This window comes from Lolium rigidum, chromosome 4 (genome assembly GCF_022539505.1).
Source record: "Lolium rigidum isolate FL_2022 chromosome 4, APGP_CSIRO_Lrig_0.1, whole genome shotgun sequence".
In the NCBI taxonomy this organism is placed as follows: domain Eukaryota; kingdom Viridiplantae; phylum Streptophyta; class Magnoliopsida; order Poales; family Poaceae; genus Lolium; species Lolium rigidum.
Window position 1 is genome coordinate 88,854,900 of NC_061511.1, and position 14,123 is coordinate 88,869,022.

Below are 14,123 nucleotides of genomic sequence, written 5' to 3' on the forward strand. Positions count from 1 at the left end.
ATTTATTTTTGGAAGAAACAAGGAGAAGGAGGTGTGCTTGGGGCTATCAGTTGTTACTTGTGGACTGTTTGCATCTAACCACAAATGAGAGTCTTGTCTTCTTCCGGTTCTATCACTTCTATCAGCTTCTTCTTCTTCTCCAACCAAGACCCAAGCAGCACGTGAACGGATCAAATAACGGTTCCGGTATCACACACTCAAAATCATGAATTCCAACCCTAGTAGAAAAAAGTGCTCCCATTATCCCGTAAAAAACATCTTTATATTATGGGATGGAGAGAGTAGATGAGAGTCAATATTTTTTGGACCAATCCTGCTTCTTCTTCCCCCTCCACGTTCGTGCTTCTTGTTCCTCTACCGTACCTCCTCCAAGTCGCTACGTCTTCACTTATAGGTATGGCCAGATTGTTGCCTTTCCCCACAGGGGGGTGTGATAGTGGAGTTTTTATGTGCCTCCCGAGCTTAGAGACATGGCCAAGGTACAACAGAAGTTGTAGAAGTGTGTTGAAATGGGTCTTCACCGAGAGTGGATAAATGGAGACCGAGCTACATGTAGCTCTTTATTTTCAAAAATTCGGAAATAATATTTTCAAATTAAAATTCTGGAAAAAAAATCCTGGATTTAACCAATGATGTAATCTACAAACATGCAAAATCTCAATGTGAAATTCTTAGTACTTTAGGCTACACAAAAATGACAAATATGTAGATCTGAGAATAGTGAATAGTGCACATTTCAAAACTATAAAATCTGTCAAATTTTGTCATTTTTGTGTAGTCTACAATACAAAGAATTTTACATTGAGATTTTGCATGTTTGTAGATTTCAACATTGTCAACATCCAGGATTTTTTCTCAGATTTTTTAAAAACTTAAAACTATGATTTCTAAATTTCTGAAACAAAGGGCTACATATAGCTCGGTCTCCGTTTGCAGTTTTCGGCCTTCACTGATATAGTTTCGAAACAGTGTTTAAAATTTGTGGGTCAAAGAAAATGTTCAATGTGAATATGTGATACACCTCCTTTCCAATTTAATTGTTTGCTAAATTAGAAGCAACTCGTTAAGGTTATACCTGCCTTGCTAAATCTGAGATATCATGGTACTATCTATTAGTTGATAAATCTACTCCGATTCATATTAATTATCTCTAATATGAATATATCTAGATACATTTTAGCACTAGATATATCCATACTAGTGACAAGTAATATGAAGATGTATTGCAATCAGTGTATTTTGAATGTCATGGAATTTATTGATGCTCTTAGTACATCTGAGATGCCATGTTATGTTCTTCACTACGTGTAAGCCAGGAAGTGGGTAATACGATGCGATACTGAATCGAATAGTGCGACGGAAATCATGTAATGAAAATAAAGCAAAGGGAAAATTAGAAGTGCGTATGTTAACAAATAACAAAGTAGGGGGCTATGTATTTTTTGCCATGTATACTTTTTTGGATTTCACCAATTTTGTAGACATGTTATGAGTTAAAAGCATAATAACAGTTTTTCTTTAAAAACTGAAAGTCAAACATGTCCTACATTTTAGGAGGAAGGAATATAAAAAAAAAATACTCCCTCCGATCCATAATAAGTGTCAAGATTTTAGTTTAATTTTTTTTAAAGTAAACTAAAGCCCTGACATAGATCAGAAGAAGTAGTAATTTTACATTTTAGGGGGAGCGGATATTAAATCATTGATTCTTCAAGGAGATCGCCCATCGACTCGTCGACGCCACCCTTCTCTCTCTGGTCCATATTAATTTTTACTATGCTTTGCTCATAATTACTTATGTTTAAATTAACGTCATGAGCATTTCGATGTGTCCGCCTTGAGATCAAACCAGGTATCAAAGAAAATAAAGATTAGATCAAACGGTTGCTAGCACCACGGACAGAGTCATAACCTTTACTCAATCGACTTAGTGCAGATGGAGCATACTAAATTTATAGCAAATATTTAGGATACGGAATTAAGAATATAGTTCTGAACAAAGTCCTAAAACCTAATAAACTATAACATGAAGATTGTTTCCATGGCTACTCTCCTGAAATCGCCACCTGTTTCGACAGAAGTTTCAGCATCTCCTGCGCGCCAGAATTTTCTGCATCCTTTACCCTTGAGAACGGCTCACCTAATGTTACGTAAGTATGGCCTTGGGCCTGTACCTGAACTGAGTAGAGGAACTTCCTATCATGTGCAGGGCCATCTTCCTTCTCTAACCTGAAAAAATTAAATGAAGCAACCGTATAGAGGTGATCCACGTAAAATTTATGCAATGTAACAAGTGGTAAGCATCAAACCCCCAGTACACCACTAGACTGTTGATTATTACAACTTACAACCATAAGTTACTTGGAAAGAAAATCTCTAAAACCACCACCCAAACACACCAAACTGCAACATATGTTTAGTTTTATGAGGATAAGGTCCATTTTTCAAAATTGGACCAAGGCATGAGTCTGTTTTTTTTAGCCTAGAACTCTTTTTCTTTTGAGAGAGAGAGAGAGCATGCCAAAGGCATACCATATTTTTATAGGGAACCAAAATATACAAGCAACCTAGTCGCAAACATCTTAGCTAGCAAGGTTCTCCAAACACGCGCGCTAGGCTTCCTAAAGCCTACTCTCTCGATGCCAGTGTGCTCCCTCCAGCATGAACCAGCTCCCAAAGGCATAGCTCCCCCTTTATGCGCTCGATGAGTGCAACTCCCTGCATTGCTCGTGTGTGTAGTTGAACACCCTTGCATTCTGTTGTTTCCACAACAACCACAATATGAGAACAACTATCGTATCAAATTTGTGCTTGTCTGAATGATGCACTCGTTCCCTAGCCTAGAACTATGAAGTTCGCATAGCCTTGAGGTATCTGTAAAAGGTGTAAGGCCTCGTAGGGATCTTAAACTGAGGTGAGATTCAAAGAGAATTGAGGTGAGATGCAGACAAACAAGAGAGGAAATGAGAGAAGCAGCTTAGGATGCGATTAGAATTCTGTTCATACATGATACCCTCTTCATCAGAGAATGCCACTTGAAATGACACAAGCACTCATGACAACGGGTCCCTCTTGGTGCATACACCAGGGCCACTCGACTCACTCTAGTCCACGCTAGGTGTGCCACTCTCAGTCTGCTGGGTGGGTCCTATGCTGGTCAATGGTAGCACGTGGTAATCCTCCAAGGTTTAGTGATTGGAACACACATGTGTCCACTGAACCCGTATCTCGGAACTGTGACGTTACCCTTCTTCACGAGAAGACACTCTAGTATCTGGTGCGGTTGAGCTGTTGCGTATGTGATGTCTGACGGCCCGAACTACTTGAAGGCGAGCTTGGCGCATGGGCGGTTGACCACCATCATCTGTGCGTACGGCTGTAGCTTCAGGAGAGCGTTATCACTGACTTGGAATTCTCGTTCCGTGATTGTCCGCGTAGAGCCCTGATCAGTGCTTGAGCTCGAAGCAGGGTGCTAGCGCAGTAACTAAAAAACAACACATACTCTGCCATTTCAGCAAGTGTCGGAGTCTGCCACCGCGCCCAGATTTGGTAGAGCAACAAAATTGGGCCCATTCCCCTACAAGGCCTGAAAAGGAGAACAACAAAATGATGTGTGATACGAGGAATTATACCAGAATTCCGCCATTGTGAGCTAGCACTTCCACTTGCTAGGGCACTCATGAGCGGTGCAGCGCAAGTTTTGCTCCAGACATTGATTCACACACTCGGATTGACAATCCTTTTGCGGGTGATAAGCTATGGAGTAGCCCAAGTTGGTTCCCACGGCGGCCAACAATTTGCGACAGAAGTGACTTGTATGACTTGTTGATGTATATGGGTGCCGCAACGGCAGGGAGTGCGCGTATTTGGTAAGGTGATCCATGAAAACCAAGATGACATAAAATCCCTCAAACTTAGGAAAGCCCTCGGTGAAATCCACGGCAATAGCATCCCAAGGACGCTCCACTATACGTCATGAGCACTTGTCTAAGATTTTCAAGATGCATCTGCCAGGAACCAGGAATCACTTGTAAAACTAAGATGACGTCTAGGAAGACAAATGCTGATTTGCAGATGAAGGATTAGAGGACAGTGTTCATCAGGCATTGGAATGTCACAAGCACGTATGGATGAAAATGGAGCGGAAAGTTTCACACTTTTCCGCAGAAATACGGAAACAGAATTTTGCGGAACAGAAACAGAATTCTTTTGGCGAAAATGGAAACGGAAACTGAACAACATGTTTCATGGAACAGACGCGGAAATTCCGTTTCTGCCTAATATGGAATTTCTAATTTAGGATTTGATGTGTATGAGCCAATCCAGCAGGCCCAATATGTGACCTTGTCAGGCTGATCAGCCAAAGTGGCCCGTCCCAAAACAGATGACCACGTAATTCCTTGGTGAGTTAAGGAAGCTTTCACGGTTTGATCCTTTCCTATTCCCCCTTATACCTAGCAGTCGTGCTAGGGTTAGGGATCAAATTGCCAATTTCTTGTGTTTTTTTAGATCTTCATGATTCAAGTGGTCTCGTGGTTCAGCAGATATCCGCTTTGTGTCTGCTTTTAACAATATCTGCTATTGTATTTGTTTCTGGGGATTCTTTACTCGTTTCTGCCTCTGCAAAAAAAAATTATGAAAGCAAATGTGGCACCTCTCAGCTCTGTTTCCGCTCTGTTTTCATCCCTATGAGGGACACTTGTCAAGCCAAATGGCAAGAGGTGGAGTTGCAAATGCTCCAAATGTGTCTTGAATGATGTCTTCCCCTCGCCGCCCTCGCGCATCCAAATCCGATGATAGCCAGCGCGCAAATCGAGCATGGAGAAGAGCTGCGAACCAGCCAACTCGCATACAGGCTCATGGTGGGTACCACAACTCCCACCTTGATCATCTCAGCTATGCTGCTCAATTTAGTCTTTTTTGACGACAAATAGCGGTCCGGGCGAGAGTTGACCGGTGCAGCAGCCGGCTCGAGGGCAATCACATGATCATACCGGCGATGCGGCGGCAGGGCCTTTGGATCATCTAAGACATTCACAAACTCATCTAACAAATTCTGTAAGTCGGGAGGCACTAGTTGACGAGATCACTGACGAAGTGTCTTAATGGGCGGCAGGCAATTGTTTAGAGAAATGCACTACTGCAACGATCCATAAGTCATTTTCCTTGTAAGCTTTATGTACTTAAGCCACCGTATCAAAGCTAGATTGGCATGCTGCTGAGGAAGCACACCATGTTGTCGAACCATTTTGCCCTGGAATGGAACATCCATGAGTTTTAAGATCCAGTCCTCCAGCCAGTCCATGTCAAGCACCGTGCATGTCAGTGCAAACGTATATCTCTGCATCCACCGGGCTAACTGGGAAACTTGTGTATCAGATTGCATAAATTCACAATTGGCCACTTTGACTGAAATTAGATTAGCTGCTGTTGTGGGAAGACGAGCACGTTGAACAAATTTGGCATTGACGGAACTGGTGGAACTGCCTGAATCAACCATAATTAAGCACACCTAATTGCCCACCAGAGTACGAAATTGCATTATACCTGCCCCTTCTGAACCTGCTTTGGCATGAGCTGAGAGCAGCAGATAGCATTCAGGTTGAGCTTGTACTGGTTTTCTCAATGAGCTCAAGAGCCTGCAGTGTATCTTCCGTGAATATTCACCATGTTCTCCCACATGAATCGTCAACTGCAGTGGTTTCTTACATTGGTGATCTTTACTGTATTTTTCACCACAGCGAAAACACAGGCTATTGCCCCGTCTGAAATCCTGTAACTGATGCTCACATGTGCACTCATCATTGCCTTGGGCCAATCCTGTCGCTGAACTCCATGATTTGTGACAGGTGCAGGTGGAGCTGAGGTGGTAGTGTGTTTCCACCCAATTGCCGAGCCCCCGGAGCATGGTTCTCAAGCCCTTCCTCTTGGATGCGAGCGAGGGCCACAACACGCGTCTGGTTGGATCTTGTAACCGAACTGCCGTCCACAGTTCATTGTTCAAACCCAACACAAATTGCGTGACAAAAAAATTGGTGTTCAGACTTTCATCCAGAGACAGCACATGATACACACACTCTTCGAATGCCATGCGATACTCCATGACTGAACCTGTTTAATGCAATTGCAACAGCTTTGCATCTGAGCACCAAACTCCTCAGTGCCAAATTCCAAAGTCACCACTGTGGTAAAGGCTCCCCAATCAACTGTGGCGCATCGTCGCTTGTACACTTGCCACCACAAAGCAGCGTGCCCTTCCAGGTAGAGCAATTGAGGTGAGATTCGGAGAGAATTGGGGTGAGATGCAGACGAACAAGAGAGGGCATGAGAGGAGCAGCTTGGGATGCGATTCAGAATTCTGTTCATCCATCGGAGAATGCCACTCTTAATGACACACGCACTCACTGCCAACGGGTCCCTCTTGGTGCAAACACCAGGGCCACTTGACTCACTCTAGTCCACGCCAGCTGTGCCACTCTGAGTCTGCTGGATGGGTCATGTGCTTATCGATGGTCCAGCCACATGATCCATGTGGACCATCGAATCCATGTTCAGCACAGCCACAGGCTGAGTCATGATAGTATCAAAACCATTAACTTTACGACCATCAAGCAATTCTGGTGCCTTCAACGTTCTGGCTGCCAAGTGTCTGGCTACATCACTATCACGTGTCTGTAACATCATCAAATGTCCAAATACAGCATCTCAAAGGCCCAAATGTCAGTCCTACCCAATCCACTGCACCCCGTGCCCTTGCAAAGATGGAATTCTTGTGGATCACAGGGAAGATTTCTGCTGCGGTTACATGTGATTAATCATGGGTCAATTCTGCACAAGGAGGGAGTATCAAAACTTGCGAACTTGCAAAAAACGTAAGTCTTGTCCTACTAGGATTTGCTCCTGTTGAAGAGAATCCTTGCTGCTTGTTAATAGGGAGAATAACCATCTAGTACTAGTGCTGAACAAGAATCATGAAGGATCGGGCTGCCCCTTAACCAGCAGCCAGGGAGAGCATACCACTACATTAATCTCTCACGAAGCAGACGTTGAGGAGAAATGGTTGGCAACGGAGCGGCAGGCCAAATGTTGTGATGTTATTCTTGAAGAAGAACGAGGCAAGAGCCAAGTGACTGAAGGTGAGAAGATATGCAAAGTCCTCTAAGGCAGGCATTGGCGTCCAGGAAGGAGCACGAAAGCACCGGAGGGAGTGGGACAATGCCAAGAGTTGCGATGAGCTGGTAGACCCCTGCTTTGAGGGGACAAAAGGGAGAAAAAAGTGGCATGTTGGCCCATCAACTTCCCTATTTTTCTGATTGGTTAAGATGTTAACCACCCCGCAAGGAAAAGATGATAGCTGAGTGCAAGGTGGTTCAGCCTTGCGTACAATAACCATGTCCACCTACCTAGTACTTAAGTCAAATCACTTTGTGAAACATAACAAGGCAGGACAATTTATATATACTTCAAGGTAGTGTTTTAGATGGTTTGGGGGTTCTAAGCTGAAAAGACAGACTTGTGCCATAATTCAAAGCTTGCAAATGCACATATTTTCCTCTAGTAATTTCTTGGCACTACAGCGAGATACTATTAATATACCGAGAATTCTAAATTCATTTTACGAGTTCCCAAGGGGGTATATCTAGTGCAAATCACAATTTAGGAGAAATCATGAAAACCATTTTGGTTTGAGCATCAAATCAACATGAAAACTTCTGCAACTAGAACATAGTAATGGAGTATGGCATTATTCTTTACAATTTAAAGTTGGATTTCCAGCGAGTTTGGACTTAGGAGCAAAAATAATAATGAGTTTGATCTGAATACTTACTTTCGCCTTTCCATTTAATTTTAGCTCATGTTTTTCAGAGGCTATCCCTTTTTGATTTCCTAACAGGGCGAGACAAATTGATTCTGAAATTTCAAAACTTATTGTTAATTAAGAACTACACATTCATGTTTTGGGGGGTGGGTGGGTGGTGGGATCTTCATGATGATTTGGTGCTCAAACCAAAGTGGTTTCCATGATTGCATCTAAGTTATGGTTTGGACAAGTCTATTCCAGCCATATGGAAAACAAAGCACTGCTCACTTAGTAAGGTTGTGCGATATAAACACTCCCTATGTTCCTGAAAGAAAGAGTATAAATTTATGTAAGGTCAAATAGTGTAAAGTTTGTTCAAGTTTACAGAAAAAGCTATCAAGATATACAATGACAAATCAATATCATTAGATGCACCATGGAATATGTAGAATATGATATTAATGATATATCTACATATTTCATTATGTATCGAATGATATTGATTTGTCATTATAGATGTCGATAGTTTTTTCTATAAATTTATCGAAACTTTACAGCATTTGTCTTTGGACAAAATTCATACACCTTTTCAGGAAGAGAAGCACTAAGATAAATGGCAAGAAGTGAAGAAATAGAAAAAAAAACAAGATAGTGTATGTGTAGGAAGAGATGTCTGATCTGAGGAGTGTAGCAGGAAAAATTCAAGGAATAAACAGGATATGTAAGTCAACGAATGAAAGGGATATTAAAACTAACAGAGTAGTCAAGAATCTTACTTATATATAGGTTTTGACCAACGCTTCATGATGCACTGCTCATGAAGCTTTTGCTTGCATTCCCTGAGCTCTCCAACCTCAACCCCCGATACATGACCAACCCCAGTTGTCAACACTTGCTGCTTGGCTTCACCAAGAAGCTTGCCTACTGCATCTCGTGCTGCATTGAGCTTAGCAATTACCCTCTGCTCAGAGGAGCCCATCCCAACAAGGGTCCCATCAACAAATACATTTGCAACTGTTGTTCCACCCTTCTGCCATGTCTTGAACTGTGCAACCTTCCCATGCTTCTGGCACAGTTCATGCAACGTAGACACAGGCTGCTCATCTATTGTTTCTGCCGTGATAATTGGCTCAAAGAGGAACCTTGTTACCTACATGATAAACACTGATATCATTATTGCCACCAATTGTTCACAATAACTATTATCCATAAATAAATAAATCTGCCATTTCAGAGAATAGGAAGTCAAACCTTTTTTTAACTTTGACAAGTAATCTTAGATTAGTCATACAACAACAAAGCCTTTTATCCGAAGCAAGTTTGGGTAAGCTAGATATGAAACCCAACATAAACATATGGAAACCAAAAGGTGAAAGAAAGATAAAAAGAAGTAACAAAATACAAGTAAACTACTATTCTGGCACATGGATTGCTGATTTCCTATCTCATCAAGAGCCAAATTTCTAGGTACAGTCCAATCCCGCAAATCACTTTTTGCTGCCTCCTCCAATGTAAGAGCATCTCTGACAGAGCCCGTAAACGGGCCAAAACCGAAAAATAACCGCCAGTTTACGGGTTTGGGCTGAAAATTGGCGCCGATCAGTGACCGTAAAAGGGCCAAAACCGAAAAACTTTTTTTGGGCCGAGACCGAAAACTCAAAACGGCCTGTATTTGTAGGGGTCGATCGAGCGAACCGAACGCTCGATCCCTATCTAGGGCGCGCTGAAATTTCAGCTCACGCAACCGCTCGCTCGCTCCTTCCCCACAGTCCCCGCGCCGCCACCACACTCCGCCGCCGCCCCGCCCGATTCGCCCGAGCCCCGCATCCCGGAGGTAGCGCCGGTCGCCCCGCACCCCGCCCGCTGTTCCTCGCCCAACTCCGGCTGCCGCCCCCACCGCCGCCGCCGCCGCTCCGTCCGAATCGAGGATGAGCTCGGGCGACGAGTTCAATCTGTCGGATTCGTCGAGCTCCGACGATTCCGACCTCAAAGAGCTGCTCCAGGACGACGAGATGGAGGCCACCATGCTCCTCCTCTCCGTCAAGGACCTGGAGGACCGCGCGAAGCTGCTGAATCGGAGGCGCGGCTCCGTGTTCGGCCGGAACCACATCCAGCGGAATCACCTCCTCGGCCACGAGCAGCTGATGGAGGACTACTTCGCCGAGGTACCTACCTATCCTCCCCATCTGTTCCGTAGGAGGTATCGCATGCGGCGTAGCTTGTTCGTCCGAATCGTCAAGGCCTACGAATTGCATTCGAATTACTTCAAGCAACGTAGGAATGCCGCCGGGGTGATGGGTTTCAGCGCTTTCCAAAAGATCTCTGCTGCCATGAGGGTCATCGCGTATGGCATCCCTGCGGATTACACCGATGAGTATCTTCGAATTGGCGAAGATACTACCACGGAGTCAGTCCACAGGTTTGCTCGCCTGATTATCAAGTTGTATGGGCCTACGTATCTCCGAGCTCCCAACGAGGATGACACCAAACGGTTGATGGAGATAAATGAGAAAAGAGGTTGGCCTGGCATGCTTGGTAGTCTTTGATTGTATGCATTGGACATGGAAGAATTGTCCAAAGGCATGGCATGGACAGTACTGTGGCAAGAGCAAAGATGCAACCATTGTACTTGAGGCCGTTGCATCACAAGATTTGTGGATTTGGCACTGTTTTTTTGGTTTGCCGGGGACACTCAATGACATCAACCTCCTGCAAAGGTCTCCTTTGTTTAGCAAATGGGGAAGCACCCACTTGCAACTACAAGGTCATGAACAATGAGTACACAATGGGATATTACCTAGCCGATGGCATCTATCCGGATTGGGCAACTTTTGTTAAGTCTGTCAAGGATCCCCAAGATAGAAAAGAAGCTGAATTTGACAAGGCTCAAGAAGCAGCTCGCAAGGACATTGAGAGAGCTTTTGGTGTTTTGCAAGCAAGGTTTGCTATTGTTCGTGGCCCAGCCCGATTTTGGGACAAGAAAACCCTTGTCATCATCATGACATGTTGTGTGATTCTTCACAACATGATCATCGAGGATGAAAGAGACTTGAGCTTGCCCTGCTTCTATGACAATGTTGGCACCCGAGTGGAACCCCAACACAATCCGGATCGCATTGAAGCTTTCCTTGAAACACATCGGCAGATTGAGAATGCCAATACCCATGCCCAGCTCGTCTATGATCTGAAGATGCACCACTGGCAGCGACATGGCCGTCGCCTTTGATCCTACCATTCCATTCATTTGTTTGTCACATGTATCATTGTTGAGACATTTGTGCATTTGTCCAATTTTCCCGAAGTTGTTGTAATTTGGTTGAGGCATTTTACATTTGTTCAATTTTCCCAAAAGTGTTGTAATAATTTGGTTCAGATAATTATTTATGTGTTGTAATAATTTGGATGATTATTTGATTAATTATGATACATTGTTGTATGTGTTGCATATCAATTTTCCCAAAACCCTGCCTTTTACCGGTTCGGAACCCGCATGCGCAGAACAGAGACCGTAACCGAAACTGAAAAACAGATGTTCTGCGCCTGCCATTTTCCGGCCCGTAAACACGAGTTCGGTGCACTGAACTCGTGTTTTTCGGTTCGCGTTTTTACGGGCTCTGCTAGAGATGCTCTAACATTGGTCGCCCTCTGCCCCTCCTCATATTTCCCCTACCTTTGAGAATCTCACTATTAACCGATGTCCCTGGAGACCTCCGCTAGACATGACTAAACCGCCTTAGTTGGTCTTAGACTAGCTTCTCTTCAATCAGTGCACCCCTACCCAATCATGTATTACCTGATTCCTAATTCAGTCCTTTATTGTATGGCCACACATCGACCCTACCATGTGCACCTCTATGACACTCATTTGTTGGATGTGTTGTCTTTTAGTGAGCTAACATTCTGCTCTATATAGCATTGCAGGTCTGTCGAACTTACCTTTTTGCTTTTGTGGGACCTTCTTATCACATAGGATGCTACATGCTTGCTGACAGTTCATCCACCATGCATTGGCCCTATGGCAAAGATCCTAGCTGATATTACCATTGATTTGCAACATTTTTTTGAGGATTACAGCAGGAGCAGCAGGAGAAACTCCTACTGTTTAATTTTCATTTCAAAAGGGGAGCTGGGTACAAGATGTACACCACAAATTACATTGATTTTGAAGTACAGAGGGCTCACCTAAGTAAATAGGTCCTAAGACCAGGCAGATGTGAGCCCGAGAGTACTTGCTAGACTAGGGTTTTGACTAACTAAGAGACCAAGGCAACAATGTTATTTAAGTGGGCCTTCTGATCCTCTTTGACCCTACACTGGATAATGGTTAGATCCTGGGCAAGCTGCCTTTTCCAGGTGGCGATGTCTGGCTGCACTCCGTCAAAGAACGCGCGGTTCCTGATCTTCCAAATGTTCCACGCACTAACAGTTTTAGTAAAGAGCGATAGGGTCCAGTTATGATCCTCAAGTATCAGAACTTGTTCCTCGTAGGCACTATTTGTCCTTCTAAACTATCATTTCCCTTTTCGCACCCAACACCACTAAAATCACACCCCCTATACTCGATTTTGGTCCTACTAAGTAGAAACCCCTTGGATTCCAAAGTCTGCCTCCATAGCTCTAATGTCCTATTGACGTCGACCATGGTTTCATCTACTAGCACCACATCGTCAGCAAAGAGCATACACCAAGGAATATCTCCTTGTATATCCTTTATGATCTCATTCAGCACTAAGGCAAAAAAAAATGTAAGGGCTCGGGGTTGACCCCTGTTGTAGTCCTATAATGATCGGAAAGGTATCGGTCTCACTATCACCTACGCGAACACTTGTAACAGTACATCTACGTATCTCTTATATGAGGGTAATGTACTTTGTTGGGACTTTATGTTTCCCTAGAGCCTACCGCATGACCGTCATTGGTATCTTTTCGTAAGCCTTCTCCAAGTCGATGAAACCATATGTAGGTCCATCTTTTGCTCCCTATCTCTCCATAAGTTGACGAAGCAAGAATCTCCCGATCATGAAACCAAATTGGTTTTTAGTGACATTTGTCACTCTCCTCAAGAAACACTCTCTCCCAAACCTTCATAGCCCCAGGAATGGCTGGTTTTTTATGTTGGCTCGCCAAGCCTATCACAGGCATCCTACTTTGCCCGGGCTTGGGACCGAACTATTCCTAGGATGAATGGATGTTTACCAGTATATAATGACTGAAATTAATAGTTAAGTTATTTTATGGAGACCTGAAAATCAACATAAAATGAATGGAGAATTACATGAGAAAGCGATAAAAACCTGCCAGAGCTTGACAAGATTAAATGTGCAATCCACATAGACAGCAGCAGCAATGGCCTCGACTATGTCAGCAAGAACCTTGGGGGCCTTAACAACGCTGCCACCATAGGGTGCAGTGCCAAGGTCGTCCTCTAACTCTTGTTTCACTGATTCGGTAAACTGTCCTACCTGCATAATTAAAATTGTAACCAGTAAGAAGAGAGTTACAGAGCAATTCTGATTTGCCAAGTCTATGACTCCAGGAGATCGAGGGGTAGGCTGAAGCGCATACCATGAGATCGAGGCGAGGACAGTTGCGGCGGAGCAGCGGGTAGAAATCGTGGCGCACGGCGACGCGCGCTAGCTTCTCGGTGGAGATATTGGCAGCCCGGAGCGAGGAGAGAGCGCCGGGGCCGAGGGTAGGGTTGGTGAGGTAGAGGAAGTTGGAGAAGGCGAGGCCGAGCACGGCGTCCCCGACGAACTCGAGGCGCTGGTAGGAGGCGGCGGCGTCGGCGAACGACTGGTGCGTGAGCGCCTCCTCGAGCAGGGAGCGGTCGTGGAACTGGTACTGGAGAAGGCGCTCGACGCGGGCCGCCGCCTCCGACCGGTCCGCCACGAAACCCGGCAGCGCCAGCGTGACGGGGACGGGATCCGGCTGCGGCGAGGCGCGCTTGCGAGAGCCGGGCTTCATCCCTGGTTCTGCGCGTGGCCGTTTCAGGTCCTCCTTGGAGGGGTTTAGGGGAGTGGTGGCAATCGGGGACATGGAAGAATTTTGGGGGAGGATGGCGGCGCAGGATGTTTTTTGGATGTGCCGGCGCTGTCGAAGAAACGGAAAGCCGCCGCGCCAGCTGCCGCTACCGGCTAGGGTCACCTAACAATTGTGAGACGAAACAAAGTCATGCGCGCACGTGCTATAAAAGACTGCTTTCACTATTATTTTAATTCATATAAAATATAAAATACGAATCTAATGGTATAAATTTTGTAAATGTATAATATATATTTTATGGACTAAATTAGTAGTCAAATTTTGTTTTAAACTGCATCTG

The 14,123-nt window shown here is 44.5% G+C and overlaps 1 protein-coding gene across 1 annotated transcript; it reads right to left on the reverse strand.

The window, feature by feature from the left end:
* Positions 1 to 1,947: 1,947 nt before the first annotated feature.
* LOC124649708 (ribonuclease 3-like protein 2) lies at positions 1,948 to 13,886 on the reverse strand. The gene is made up of 4 exons (XM_047189293.1): positions 13,367 to 13,886; positions 13,096 to 13,263; positions 8,578 to 8,951; positions 1,948 to 2,229 (listed from the first exon to the last, which is right to left on the reverse strand). Exons 1-4 carry the CDS (start codon positions 13,835 to 13,837, stop codon positions 2,046 to 2,048), a joined length of 1,197 nt encoding a protein of 398 aa, XP_047045249.1. The 5' UTR covers positions 13,838 to 13,886; the 3' UTR covers positions 1,948 to 2,045.
* Between the last annotated feature and the right edge of the window lie 237 nt (positions 13,887 to 14,123).